The 16,018-nt window shown below is 40.1% G+C and overlaps 1 protein-coding gene across 9 annotated transcripts in view; it reads right to left on the bottom strand.

The window, feature by feature from the left end:
• Positions 1–301: 301 nt before the first annotated feature.
• The window catches only part of wdr37 (WD repeat domain 37), a 120,392-nt gene continuing 104,675 nt past the window's right edge, over positions 302–16,018 (bottom strand). For all 9 annotated transcript variants that reach the window (XM_033044871.1, XM_033044826.1, XM_033044862.1 and 6 more), the window contains 2 exons: positions 4,970–5,084; positions 302–2,652 (listed from right to left, as the gene is read on the bottom strand). In XM_033044871.1, coding sequence (XP_032900762.1) covers positions 2,521–2,652; positions 4,970–5,084 — 247 coding nt within the window. In that variant the 3' untranslated portion in view covers positions 302–2,520. The remainder of the gene's footprint in view (positions 2,653–4,969; positions 5,085–16,018) is intronic.

The following is a 16,018-nucleotide window of genomic DNA, read 5'->3' as shown; positions in this document are numbered from 1 at the left end:
GCCTCTGTTTATTGTGAAATATGCCAAGAGAGAGCAAAGGGAAAATGCAAGACGGCGTCTGAATCATGCAGCATTTTTCGCTGTGAAATTACACAGCAGAAAAGGCGACAGTATAGAAATAAAGCAGAGTGGTCACGTTTCAGTATAAATCAGCGACAAACATGTTCAACAATTGTGACTGTATCCATTATGGCTTTGGGGCAAGAAAAATGTGACTCCCTAGATGAACACATCACTGGGCGCGGTGGCAGCACCTTGCGTTGCCTGCAATGGAAATAACCACAATTCGGGAAAGACAAGATCCAGTGTGTTTCACCTTTAATTCCGCAGTTGTTTCAAATTTAAATACAGACTTGCAAAAACACTATATGGTGCATGAAACATGTACAATGTCTTTTTTTCCCCTAAACAGACGTAATGCACTAATTTTTAATCTTACGAAAGACAACTTTTCCCATGTTTCACAATGCAGCAATTTTGAACAAACTTTACAAAAATGAGCATGCCAATAATCCAAGTAGATCAACGTAGAAACCTCATTCACTGTCTGATTCAGCAATTTATTGCAACAAATCTATTTTCTGCTGTAGAAACACCCTTGGCAGCTTCTATGACTGCTCATGAATAATGATATGGTCATATCTGGATATATTCTACTTGCTCATAAGCTGTTGTCACACTTCTGTGCTGCATTTGAAACAATAGTTCTAGAGCATTAAAATGTGATTTATAATATGCGTATTTAGTTCTTTAATGAAATGAATAACCACATTTTCATTGAATTACCAAAAATAACCCAGTAAATTGAAGACATGGAAACAAAAACTTCTATTAAGAAGCCTGAACAGCAATGATGATCATTTTGGATGCCCTACAGTTTAGCCAAAAACAATTTGCTGCTTAAACAATAAAATACCCAGAGGTGTACTTGTAAAGTGCCTTATATTGTTCTGTTATCATAACCATACTTGGCATCCTGCTACTGATCTATTCATAGGAAGTTCCATGTGTGGACTTCAGCATCAACCATTCATTTGCAGATATGAAAAACAAACCACTCAAATAGTACTGTCGAATCCCTGGGGGGGGGGGGGGGGGACATCTCCTGCGTTAGCATTAATGCATTATGAGCTTTGTCTGTAACAACAGACATTCGTTAAATGCTCTAAAGCCAACATCACAACACCAGATTGTGCAATGGCAGATGTGGACAGAATTATGCAGTTAATTGATTGGAGTTCTGAATAACACTAATCTTTGGGTTTAATCAAAGAAAATTAATTATAATTAAATCCATACCTGATTATTCCAAGTAACTCTGGGTACCAATGAAGGTTAATAAAACTGGTTTGCAAGCCAGGCAAAGGATGGCACTGTAGTAATTGGTCTCTTAAAGAGCTGTAGGTTAAATCACTTAAAACTAGCATTGTTGTACTTAACTGTAAAAAAAATATGCAAGCATGTTAAACCTACAAGATATTTGGTTCTAAATGATTTAACTTAATCAGCACTTATGTTCAAATGTCTTAGTCATTGCAAGACACTAAAATATGATCTGCACATACAACCAAAGTTTTTACATTCAGTACAGCATTCATAACCAGAATTATTATTTCTGCACTTTACTGATCTTTCTGAAGCATCCTGACATCTCCATATCACTAACCATTTTTTCCCTTTTACACAGAACTATGCTGGAGGTAGGGACCTGTCTGTGGATTTAATATCAGCTTGTATCACAAAGTTTAGAATAAACTGCTTACAAAAAGAAATTAACAGCAGTCTTTCTATATTAGGGTGCACTTTGACAAATACATAAAGGGGTCTAGCCATAAAGGGTATCACATGATTATCTACATCACATTAAGTTACAAATCTATCAATTGCACACTACCAACAACTCATGTGACAGCTGAAACATTTTTTTAAATTCCAGACACTGCTGAAATTAGAGAACAAACCTAATGCAAATCTCCAAATGCATGGCAATAAAGTGATTGTCAGATACTACTAAAGAATAACACCTCAGTGTGTGATGTTGTGTCAAATTTGCTATATACCAACCTTGAATTTTTCCAGAAGGCCATAAGGCAAAAATGTAGAATTTTCAGTAACAACACTACTATAACTTGCACATAATTTACACTTAGCACAGCTTCATATTTCCCCCCCCAAAAAATGCCTTGCGTATGTTGCGACAGTATCCAGCTATAACTTCAGTGAAACTATTTAAAGGTTTGCTCTGAGTAGGTCAACCAGTTCTAACGCCCAGCACAGACACATAAATTACAAACCAAAGAAATATTTATAATAAATGCACAGTTGCATACAAGATTGGTTTATTAACCAAGCAGTTTTTCATTGGCAATACATGCAGATTGTGCATGTCAAGCCATTTAACACCAATCACACAACACTCTTCTTAGCTGGAAGACTCACAGCATTAATAGCAATAGAAACATAGTAAGACGATAAAGAATGGAGTTCTTTAAAGTCTTTTCCGAAACACTTGATGGTATCTTATTTTTCTTGCAGAAGTGCTGGGATATTGATATTCCAACCAATGGCTTGGCGATCAAAACCACAAGAAAAGAGGTTGCATGTGGGGTTGTCCTCACTCCATGCTGTGCAGCACACCATACGCCGATGACCCTGTTTGAGCAGAGGAAAGGAGTCCAGAATAAACTAGTTTCCAGTCATATTTTAATTTCTTACCTTACTGTGGTCAACAGGGGTCTCGCTGGAATTTGTCTAATCAGGTTTATTTTTCAACAGAAGCCAGGTTTGACTGTAAAATATCTGACCATAACATGCACAACAAGTACAGCACAGGAACAGGCCCTTTGCTCCATTGGCTGTGTCGACCGCAATGGCACTTTTAATTAATCCCATCTACTACTAATATAGCATACAGGTTATATCTCTCCATCTCCTGCATATTCATAAATGCCTCTAAATTCTAAATGCCTTACACATTATTACCGTATCTGTTTCCACAACTTTCCCTGGCAGCGTGTTGCTGGAACTTGTTACTCTCCATGTAAAAAAAAAAAACTTGCCTCACAAATCTCCTTTAAATTTTCACTCTTCCACTTTAAAGCTATGCTCTCAAGTATTGACATTTCCACCGCATGATAAAGGATATGTACCCTATCTATGCCGCTTTTAATTTTATATATTGCGATCAACTTTCAACCGCCGTTGCTCTGGAGAAAACAATCCAAGTTTGTCCAACCATAAAGCAAATACCTTTTAATCCAATCAACATCTTTGTCAATCTTTTTTGCATTCTATCCAAAGCCCAAACACGCTTCCTTAATGCGGCCACCAGAATCACACGTCACACGCTAAATTTGGCCCAATCGTAGTTTTATACAACACTAATATGACTTGCCAATCTTTATACTTAATGCCCCGACCAGTAAAGGCGAGTATGCCAAGTATGTATAAAGGAGGTTTTCTTGAGAATAAGTAGAGCTAGTAACATTTAGTCAGTCTTAATCATGATTTTCTGCAAATCAGGCTCATTATGATCAGATTCTGTTTCCTTACATGTTAGTATTCCACAACTCCAAATTTATATTAAATCAACACGGACAGGAGCATTATGACCAGACAAAAAAGATAAAGGCTTATCCTGTGGCCCTTCTACTCACTTGATAACTGATTGCTATCAATTAATGCTTAACTCTCCCGGGCTCTGCTGAAACATGCCATTTATCAGGTCACAAAGTATTCACATCCTGCGCCACATCAAACTCTTTAATAAATGCAACTGATCAGTGTTGAAATAAATCAGTACTTTCTCAATGGTCTCACATTCTCACTTTCTAATAACGATTAGGGCAATAGCATAAGGCAGGACCTCTGGTTTTAATTTTCCTTTAAAACTTTGAAAGGAACAATCACATGGACTTCTGTTCCAAAGACAATGTTAAATTCACAAATGAAATCAATCATCGTGACTCATAATTTAATCATTTGAAATTGTGTTCTTTGCTGAGTTCCAATATCCCTTGTAGTTTATGTTGCCAAAGTACTTTTATTCCTAATGCGATTGCAGTCAGGAATTATAAAATGGAAAGGTTTAGAATCAATAGAGTTTTAGCACATCTCAACAATAGAGATATTTTACATACTCCCATAACCACTTATTTCAACATGCACATTACTTTCTTGTCACACAAGTGTAAGACTATAACTAGAATTTTTTCCACACATGGAGCACTATGCATTTAATTGGGTATTCTGATCAGAATCCCATGAACATGTAAATTGCACATAAATTTGGCATTGGTAATACTGATGTGTACATGTTACCTTTCCTATTCCCCAATTAAAAACTCAAATACAATTGGAAATTAAAGGTGGCAGAAGAGCTTTTACAATATAATACAAAAAGATTCGTCAAAAGTAGACTGGGAGCAAGTATAGGCAGCTCGGTCTAGATCTGACAAGTTAACATGCTGAATATCTGAATGAATATAGAACATCAGATGATTGAAAAGTAGTCATACGTTTCATTTAAAGTAGATCATTTAAGCATAAAGCTGACTTTAGTTTGTGCACCACTATATTCCACAATTTCATAAATGTATTTGTAATGACTTTGCATGCATTAATAACAAATTAATTCTCTTCAACTTTAAGACAAAATAAAATTGAATACATATCGTAGTGTCACGATGATGGATTTACATTATGCTATTGCCCTAATCGTTTTGGCGTTTGTTTTGCCAAATGATTAGTGCCATTCAAATATTATTATGCATCAATTTGTAGAGAGGCCAGTACCTGGGTTTAACCAGTGACAGACAACAACTCTACTGACATGGCACTAAAAATTGATCCTACTGTTATACAAACTGCTCGTTAATACCAATTCTAATGATCATGACTGCATTAAAAAATTATATTGGCCTAATAGAGAGAAAAAAAAAATGAAGTAGCATCATATAAATTAAATTACCTGACGATTACTGCGGGGGAGACGAGTCAAACGTACTCCTGACATGTCGAATAGTCGAACCTGACGATTGTCATGAGGAAGTGCGATAATCCTCTGACTAACAGAAACACTTATCCTGCGGTGAGAGAAAAAAAACCATAAGCTTGGTTACTCCCAAACTTAATATGTGAAGCAAGGCCAGACAAAACAGCATGAGCTACTGGAAGACAGGAGGATAGGAAGACCGGAGAAAAAGCATAACTTTTCCTCTGTACCTTTAGTGACATCGTCCTCAACAAGTCCCCAAAAAGTCCCGGAATGGATATATTCCCAGCCAGCATACCCCATATCTTCAGTGGAAATGGGCACCCACATGTATTGCTAATCTGCATTTGTTTCAGGTTTCTTGCTTTGCACACCCCGATGCATTCACGTTATGACAAACAGCAATCTGCACCAAAATTGAGAACCATATCCAAACAGCGGCACAGCTCCCATTCAATACCTGCTTCCACCCTTTTGCCAAAATCCATTTCTTTACATTAAACTCCAAGTGCCCTGACTTTGCTCCAAAAAGATTATTGCACAGCAAATGACAGCGTTGTTTTCAGCAACGTAGAAAGCACATCAGAATTGCAAAGTAACTAAAGTCCAGAAGTACCCAAACTGAACTTCAAGACCGGCAATATTTCCATTTGAAACCCAACTCCCTAAGGATTGTTTAAGAAGGAACTGCACATGCTGGAGAATCGAAGGTAGACAAAAATGCTGGAGAAACTCAGCGGGTGAGACAGCATCTATGGAGCGAAGGAAATAGGCAACGCTTTGGGTCGAAACACAGCACAATGCAAATAAAGTAATTTTATCCAGGATATATCAATTTTTTGACCAGATCAAATTACTCTAAAAATCACATTGCAGTAAAGAAAACTGTGCTACACCTATTAGTAGGGAGTTAGCTTTAACTGGAACTAAAATGAATATGACAAACAAATAATTTCAATCTGTGCTGTAATATCATAGAATACCTGGTCAACCTATCTAGCTTTTATTTATTTTTTTCTCTGTTAACACATTGGCTGCATTCTTGAAGAAAGTTGATAAAATACTGGGAACAAAATCCCAGAATTCATTGAATTAAATGAATGCTGCAATCAGAGAATAGTCCCATTGTACTTTATGAACAAAACGTTGTTCCTATTTTTTATGACAGCGATTTACACTTCAATCAAAACACAAAGTGCTGGAGGAACAGTGGCGCAGGCAGCATCTGGGCAGGGAATAGACAGGCAGCATAACTGCTTGAGACCCTTCATCAGACTGAATGGAGTCGGGGAGAGAGCGCTGGCAAAGAAACGTGGGAAAGAGAAGTGGGAGTGGGAAAGATTCTGGCAAATGATAGGTGGATACAGGGGAAGGGTGGCTGATTGGCACCTTGATGTTGATGTCATTTCCATTTCATACTTCCATTCTTTATTCCAATTTGTATTCAGCATAAGAACACTGGAGTATTTGCTGGGCATTAATAATGACTACAAATTTTATATAAAAAGCCAACTGCTGCCAACGAACGTTTTGTTTATTGAAAATACTTTTTAAACAAAATTCAACCTACCACTTTCAACACTATCTTAATAGGCACAATTATTAGATTCTCGCTTTTTAAAATAACCTTCAAGCAATAGCAAAACCAGTTAGTGGTCACGATTCTTAACTTCATTTACATTCGATCAATTCACTGCAGTAGGCAAAAGCTGACTTCTTTTTTCCCCATTGATACAGAAATAGTAATTTTTCCAGTACTATGCAATGCTCAGTGTCACACTTTAAGACATTTTAAAACTACATCAATTCATGCGACATCTTCCACGTATAATTATATCATCCCATGGTTTCAATGCAGAGTAAGGGGAACATTTGGGGCTGGTTTTAGTATTAGAGACCATTTATTTCAAGTTGGCCCTTTTAAAAAAATTGACAGCAGGGCACCAGGGTCAGTAAAGACTAGACTTGTCATTTTTAAAAAGAAAAGCCTGCTCCAATTTCACCACTGCATCGTGATTTTATATAATTCTTAGTCATTATTAATTCCCAGCAATGATCACAATTAAATATTATAGCTAAATGTGAACTGGATTGCAAAATAGTCTAGCACTAAAGAGGAGACAATTATCACAGTGTGGCACGTTGGTGCAGCTGATGGGTTCCTAGGTCACAGTTTCAGTAACCTGGGTGCTGATTTGGGGATTTGCACATTGTCTTTGTGACTGCGCAGGCTTTCCCTGGGCGCTCTGTATTCCTCCCACGTCCCATTGACCCGTGGGTTTGTAGGTTAATAGACAGCTTAAATTGATCCTAGTCTGAGTGGGCAAATCTGGGCGATGATGGGAATGTGGGGAGAATGAATCGGTATTAGAGTGTGCTAGATGATTGCCATGTACGTGGTGGGCTGGACTGCATGACTCTAAAATTACCATGTTCCAAAGCACTTCACTCACAATATATTATTTGAGAAATAAGGCTGGCTCTTTTGCAATCAAACGTGGCAGACAATTTGTGCAGACCCAGATCTGGGCAGACAGCAAAATAAAGACTAATGGCCAGTCAGTCCACTTTCATCAGGACAGCACAGAAATTTCCCTGCTGCCTTTTGAACCTGGAAGCTCTATGGCTAAAAAAATGTAAATGTTAGCCAGGCCACCTAGAATTTCATCCAAGAGCCAGAGCAGGATTTGAACCCACGATCTGCCATTAAAGGTAAGATTGCTATCATTGAAATGTTTACGGGGTGGAAGATTGCAACCTTCACGTGGTCCGCCCTGTTTCGACGAATGCAGTCAACCCGGCGTGCACAATCAAATAAGATCAAATAGAACAAGTTGTCCTACAACTTTAGGCTGTGCACGCCATACGCAAGAAGAAGAAGAGATTGAAATGATTACAATAAAAATTGATGACGGAAGGAGGGCAAAATACAATATAATTGAGCCATATGTGATAACTATGGAAGTGAACGACTGCGGCTCGTCTGTTTTTACTTTTTTTGTTGTTTTTTTTTTGTCTTGTTTAGTTAAATTTTTGGTTATTAGGTTGCGTTATGTGTGGGGGGGGGGGGGGGCTTAAACAGGGCTTTCTGTCTCTTCCTTCGGGGGAATGCGACTTTTTCTTGTCGTATCCCCCCTTCTCTGCCTCCGTCTGTGCTGAGGCCTAATGACGGAGCTGGTGGCCTCCAACCTGCGACCGACCTCGAGGCTCCGGAGGTAGAGCCAGCCAGGACTCACCAACGCGAGGCTGGCCGTCTTCGAGCTGTGGCGGCTTTCGGGCGCTCCAGTGGCAGCGGCACGACTCGGCGCTCCGGTGAGGGCAGCCCGGCGCGGGACTGAGATGCTCCGGTGGCAGCGGCACGACTTGAGGCTGGGACGGCCCGGCTCGGGGCTGGGATGGCGCTCCGGAGGCTGAGGCGGCCCGGCGCGGGGCTGAGACGGTGCTCCGGTAGCTGAGGCGGCGTTCTGGCGGCGGCGACCTGAATCCGGGACAAGGCTGCGGGCCAGCAGGCGACATTGTCGGGAGCTCGCAGGTCAGGCTGGTGCCTGTTTCCGGAGCTCCCGCGGCAACAGCTGCGTCCACTGGACTGGAGGGCGGCAGCTTCGACCACCCCGGGCCGCGGAGCTTGAACCGGCCCGTTCGCGGAGCTCGGTGAGCTGCGGGACTGACTTACCATCGCCTGGTGGGGTATCGCCTCAGAGCAGAGGGAGAAGAGGAGGGAAGAGACAGTAACCCTAAGATTTTTGCCTCCATCACAGTGAGGAGGTGCTTGGTGAACTCACTGTGGTGGATGTTAATTTGTGTTTATTGTGTGTTTTGTTGTTTATTATTACATGTATGGCTGCAGGCAACGACATTTCGTTCAGACCGAAAGGTCTGAATGACAAATAAAGGATCTAAGTCTAAGTCGAAGTCTATTGTTTTTTTCAGATCAAATTTGAAAAACATTACTACTATAACAATATTTAATTAATTAATGTGTCATACTTCATTTGCCAGGTAGAGCTTCTAGTAAATTAGGTTATTCCTAGATCTCTAGACACAAGGAACTGCAGAAGCTAGTTTACAAAACAAAGACAAAGTGCTGGAATGCATCAACAGGTCAGACAGCACCCAAGCGACATTTCAGGTCTGGACTGGTCCAAAGAGCGGTGCCTGACCCGAAACATTGTCTATTCATGGTCTTCAGATATTCTTCCAAATCCACTGAATACTCCAGTGCTTTGTGTTCTTTTTTATTCTGTTAGGAACTCAATTTCTTCCCTCTCCAAGATGTTGACTTTGCACCTTGCCAGATATTGGAGAGTTTATTCTGTTCAATTCTGAACACGCTAATTTGGAAAGGATGCCTTGGCATTACAGGTGATGCCACTGCCATTTACTCGAGTGGTCCCAGATCATTCAGTGAAGGAAGTGAGCAGGCAAGTTAAGAGATGTTTTCAATACTAGCGACAGTTGGTAGGTGGACTGGAAGAGGAATGGTTTTGAATAGCTATATTATCAATAATCAAAAGACATACTCAGGCAAAAGCCTGCAAGCAATACAAGCTAGTTCTGGAAAATACGCAGATAATGGTGACATGGGATAGAAACATAGAAAAATTGGTGCAAGAGTAGGCCATTCGGCCCTTTGAACCACCACCACCATTCAATATGATCATGGCTGATCATCTAAAATCAATACCCCGTTCCTGCTTTTCCCCCCATATCCCTTGATTCCTTTAGCCCTGAGAGCTAAATCTAACTCTTGAAAACATCCAGTGAATTGGCCTCCACTGCTTTCTGTGGCAGAGAATTTCACAGATTCACAACTCTCTGGGTGAAAACGTTTTTTCCCCCAATCTCAATCCTAAATGGCCCACCCCTTATTCTTAAACCGTGACCCCTGGTTCTGGACTACCCCAATGTCGGGAACATTTTTCCTGCATCTAGTCTGTCCAATCCTTGAAGAATTTTATATGTTTCTATGAGATCTCCTGATGTTTCTATGAGGTGCATTGACTGAGCCGAAGGCAAGGCAGATTTGATAGTAGAAACGAAACACTCAAGGATAAGCATTTACAATGATATACGCACAGGACCAAGAGATTTAGACTAACTCAAAAGCTCTTCCAAATATCCACCACAGTCACGATGGGCTGAATGCCTTCCCCCAGACACTGTGTTCTTTTGCACCTTCAATTAAAACATGCCTTGATAGTGAAATATTCCAAGCTTGAGAATGTTATTCTTGTCAATCTTCATGAATGTGCTATTTCAATGAAATTCTTGGAGTAACAATTTGAAGATGAAAATCATCTTTGGTGAGAGCGGATTGGTTCATTCCTGCCTTCACCCTACCGACTCTTCCAACTCAGTGGCATCACGATCTCAAGGATGAGATCAGAGTGACTCAGCTATTAACAGAGTAGACTTCCCCAAGGTAATCAGTTAAAGGCCCTTTGACAGAGTAAGAATTGCAGGAAACAGGGCAGATGACGAGTTAAACATAGCAAAGGCAACTCATCTGTCCTCTGTGATATTGCAAGATCAAATACGCATTTCTTATAAAAAAAGAGCAAAGTTCACAAATATCCCCACAAGGAGTGCATTGACACAGGCATTTTTTGGATTTTAATTGTAATCCAGATCTAATAAGTAAAGTAGACACAGATGTACAAATGTAATTGTAAACTGAGAATAATTCATTTGAAATTTTCTTAAAGCTTTGACTTTCTGCTTACATTTTAATCAGTAATCCTTACAGTGCTAGAGTTTCCCTTAGACTTAGTGGTGCTGCATCAGCTGTACAATATGTTTAATTCCATCTCAGAAACAGCTTCTTCCCGTATTATCAGACTTCTGAACGGTCCTACCATTAGGTGGGGTACAGACCGATTCTCCTCTACATTATTAGATATTGGACTTTGTGTGTTGTGCTAAAATGCTGAGAACTACATTCTGCACTCTTTCCCTTCACTGTACCTGAGCCATTACTTGAGCTGGGCTTAATTGTATTTCTACGAAGCACTATCTGACTTGATTGGATAGTATGCAAAACAAAGTTTTTCACTGTATCTCAGTGCACATAACAATGATAAATCTCAATCTACTGCATTGATGTTTACAATCTGTTTAAGCACTAGGGTCTCCTTGATATCCCGCAGCTCAGCTCTAGTATAAGCACTTATTTCTCCTTATCTCACTCCTTCCATGTGGTCCCCCTCTCTGGTTCATTCCAGAGCTAACAACATCCATGCCTACATTCCACTCGTGGCTTTAGGCTTTACAGCGGAATCTGTAAAACAAAGATTAGTACAGTTTTGTTTATTGTCACATGTACCGAGGTACCTCTTCTGTACCTCTTGCCTGAAGAGAGAGGGGAGAAGAGGGAGTGTCCAAGGTGAAACTCGTCTTTGATCATGCTGGTGGTTTTACCGAGGCAGCATCAAGTCAATGGAAGGGAGTTGGTTTCCATGATGGTCTGGGCTACATCCACAATTAATTTGCCCAGAATTATTGGGTCTTAATAAGACCAATGGCATTAAATAAAGACCATCTAACTCAATAGAGAATATATTTAACGGCAATATCCTACGAGCTAACTGAGGCACCAGCATTTCCTCCAGAAATGCCCTTTTCTAATTGATCAGGTTATTCTATCTCTCTACAAGCTCGGTGTGCCATGGGTTTGGGAGAATGGGGTGAACTGCTGCACAAAAATAAAATGTTGCCATGTTCTAGAATGTATTAATAATGTTAGAAATAGAACAGGAGAAAGCCATTTGGCCCCAGGAAAGGTGCCCTAAGAGTTCTGACAATGGAGGGGAAGGTGTGTCTAGCGTTGGATTACATGGGATGATAGACATTATTGAGAATTACTTTTGAATGTGGAGGCATCCTAGGCTGAAAAGCGAAGGCAAGGAAAACCCTATCCGTGTCATGACTGGGAACTGAAGGGATAAACTCTAATCTGCAGGAAATAGAGGAGACATGGTGAGAGACGCCTCAACTATGGCAGAGGGAAAGCCAAGGTTAAGAAGAAAGGAAGACATCTTAAAGGCGTTGCGGTGGGATGTCTCATCACCAGAGCAGATATTGCAGGTGGAGAAAATGAGAAAATGTTATGAAGTCCTTAAAAGAACCTGTGGGAGTTGGTTGGTTTATGATGGATGCTGGTGGCCAACCTATCTCCTAAATTAGAGATGATGAAGTTGAGATAAAGATAGAGATGGGAAAGGAGAAATCAAAAATTTCCCAATGGAAGTGAGAGGGTGGAGACTGTTAGCAAGTCTAATGAAATGATGTACAAAGCAACACCAATATAACAGCGGAGTTGAGGGGTCCTGAATATGACTTTGTTCGTTGTATCAAAAAAAGGCATAATTCGGGCCCAAGCTACAATGTTGACATGGAGAAAGTATAAAAATAAATTCAGCCAGATGATGGCAAAAGGGGACTGGCTAGACCGCTGATCAAGTGAAGGCTCTCAAATCATCCTGCTAGGGATAAAGGTGTCAATGGATTGGATGCCCATGGTGAAGATGAGGTGTCTGGAACCAGGTAACTGTAAACTAGCAATGTAGTGGGCATATCAAAGTAATCACAGATATAACTTGGAAGGTATTAGACACGGGGAGAAATAATAGAATCTGTTATCAAAATGCAGCCTGAAATAATGAGTTAACCAGATCAGTCCCGTAAGAGGATATTGAGGTTGGCTACTAAAGGCTGGGACTGTAGAGAGAAGAAATCCTGATGAAATAAGATCAACGACCATCTTAAGACAATCATGGGGTCACGGTAGAGTGGGAGATAACGGGTTAGTGAGTCATAGTGAATCACATGATCAAAAAAGGGCCTTTTGGTTCACTTCATCCACCCCAACCTTCCATGCAAAATACAATTTTCCAATAGACTCCGCGCCTAGACGATGCAAGTGCTCAACACTCCTTAAATCCTGTCTATGGCCCATCTTCAACCACTCTCTCAGGTAATGCATTCCAGATATTCACCAGCCTCTTGGTGAAGGTGGTCCCTTGCATATCCTCTCCAAATATCTTCCCTCTTACCCTAAATATGCAACCTCTAATTTCATTAGTTGGAAGTTGTGCAATTTATATATAAACCAGAACATGGGACTATTTGTATTTTGTTTCGAGCCACCTCAAAAGGTACTGGGAACAGTTAAATGCTCTATTTTTTCATATGCCAAACTCAATATAAACCTAATAAAATACTTCTGTGAGTGTGCGTGCAGTATGTGATCTTGAAATCCTGTAAAAAGGTGTAGGCATGAATTATTAGAATTTAATTCCACTTTTACAATAATTATCGTACCTCACTATCAGGAAAAGGATATACTAGTGGCTCTGTCTATCTGTCCATGCCAAAATGAAAGCAGAGTTGCTCGAGTGTCACCACTGATCTTCACCCAATTTTATGGGTGTGCTTCATAGATAAGTTTCTTTATTAAGCCAGGTCTGGTATTAAATGAGAAAATTGGAAAGTAGAAAACTAGAATTTAAATAAATTAACTGCAGAAGAGAAATTCTCAAGCAGCGGAGTGCTTTTCCACTTCTTGCTCAATTAGAGCCTCTAACTCAACTTTTCTTCCATAAATATGAAATACAAGAGTTCACTTTAACATCTTTCAGTTCTGACAAATAAACCTGAACCCTTCCGGTTGAGACATGCACCTCCTCTAAATCTCCTGATGTGGTCTCCTCTACACTGGCGAGACCAAGCGTAGACTAGGCGACCATTTTGCCAAACACGTGCTCAGTCCGCTAAAGGACTGCTGGATCTCCCGGTTGTTAACTATTTTAACACCCCTTCCCATGCTGATCTCTTGGTTCTGGACCTCCTCCGCTGCCAGAGTGAAGCCACATGCAAACTGGAGGAACAATACCTCATATTCCGCTTGGGTAGTTTACAACGCGAAAGTATGAGCATTGAATTCTCCAGTTCTAGGTAACATTTCACCCACCTATCTCCCTCCCTATGGCTTCACATTTCAGTCCTCTTCTCTCCTTAACCGACAGACAGCCATTTGTCTCCTATTCAGCTCAAGCTTTTGTCCATCCATCTGCCAAAAAAAACTCCACTCACCTGTATCTACCTATCACTTGCCATGCTTTGACCACTGCTGCTTCTTTTCTGGCATTCTCGCCCCTACTGCAATTAGTCAAGCCTCCTGACCCAAAACATTGCCGATCCATTCTCTCCACAGTTTCTGTCTGACCTGTAAAGTTGCTGCAACACTTTGTGCTTAACTCCATTAACCTTACCTACAAGGATATTGCTCGTCTTGCCCAATGTTTCCATAATATCTGCTGGCATATCAGGGAATTAAATCACTTTAGTTTAGTTTACTGATACAGTGTGGAAACACTGAGTCCGTGCCGACCAGCGATTCCCGCACACTTACACTATCCTACACACACACTAGGGATAATTTACAATTATACCAAGCCAATTAACCTACAAACGTCTTTGGAGTGTGAGAGGAAACCGGAGCACCCGGAGAAAAGCCACGTGGTCATAGGGAGAATGTGATAAACTCTATACAGACAGTACCAGCAGTCAGAATCGAGCCCGGGTCTCTGGTGGTGTAAAGAAGCACTCTACTGCTGCACCACTAAAGGACTCCTATAGGATTCACAAAATGGGCACCATTAACTACAAAGAATTCTTCCCGGGTTCGATGTGACAAAATTCCAGCTAGTGTCAAGCAGCCAAAAATCTATTCCACCAGTCTCCAAACACTCACTCTTATTTATGCGCTGTACATAAGTCGGGTGCTTATAAACTGGGGACATCGGTACACATTTGCAAAATATCCGAGTTGAGTAACCAAAATTAATAGAAGTTAAGACAATCTGCTGGAAGTTTTACCAAGCCTTGCTATTCTGATTAGAAGTAGATTATACTGTCAATGTGTCCTGGAACAGATGAAATCATGCAATCCTACGAAGAAGAGTCTTCGACATGAAATGTTAGCTTTGCTTTTCTACCAGAGATTCAGCCTGACCTGATGGGTATTTACAGGATTTTCTGGTTTTATGTTGGAAATTCTCCTCCATGCATTTTGAAGCGCTCAATTCACAACTGAGAGAAACTATATTTGTGGATAAGCACGCAGGATTCACTATGTTAGTAAATAACATTTAATTCCTCATGAACAAAACTTTTATCAAAGGTTGTCAGGTGGAAAATTAAGATAGGTTGGAATCGTGTAACTCATTTGTTATTAAATTTCTAATGGTTAACATTTGGAGTGAAAGGACAGTCGGCTCTAAAGAATAATAATTTTATCGTTAACACAAATTAACAGTTTTATAAACACTGCAGTAAGCTGACCGTCACATGTTTCCTGCATACTTAATACTTCAATAGATGAGACATTTTCAGAACGAAAGCTTCATATCCCGATTTTATAAATACTGCAGGCTCTTGAACTAAAAAGATTGAGATCAGCCTGAAGAAGGGTCCCGACCTGAAACATCACCTATCCTTTTTCTCCAGGGATGCTGCCTGACCTGTTGAGTTACTCCAGTGCTTTGTCTTTTCCAAAAAGGTCTTGCATTTGTTGTGTGAGGAAAGGAGTTTTTTATGTTTAAAGTTAAAAATGTTAAATTGTCCCTCTCAACAGTATCTCAGTAACAACTTAGGTCTAAGTCCTCGTTTATTGAAAAGTGTTTTGAATTATTTTTATATAAAGGCAGTATTTTAGACCATTGCTGCCTCCAGGTGCTTCCAGAGAGAACTGAAGATCAAGCTAAAGTAAGAGTGCCAACATTTTACGAATTTGAAAATAATATACAAATATTGGATTCAAAGCAGAAAATAAAACATATAATCTTTCTTTTGGTCTCGGAAAAATGCATGGCTTGGAGTCTTTTAAAGTTACTGATCATGAACAGCTGTATGTCACAATAATTAAAGTTCTAAGGCAGAAGAGGATCGCGGGCAAGAGAATGAATCACAAATGAACAGGCGTGAAGGAGTAAGGAGAAATTATTTCTTTGGTAATCAATTTTGATT

The sequence above is a fragment of the Amblyraja radiata genome, chromosome 2 (genome assembly GCF_010909765.2).
Source record: "Amblyraja radiata isolate CabotCenter1 chromosome 2, sAmbRad1.1.pri, whole genome shotgun sequence".
Lineage (NCBI taxonomy): Eukaryota > Metazoa > Chordata > Chondrichthyes > Rajiformes > Rajidae > Amblyraja > Amblyraja radiata.
Note: the sequence above shows the minus strand (reverse complement) of the source record. Positions and strands in the feature narration are given on the sequence as shown.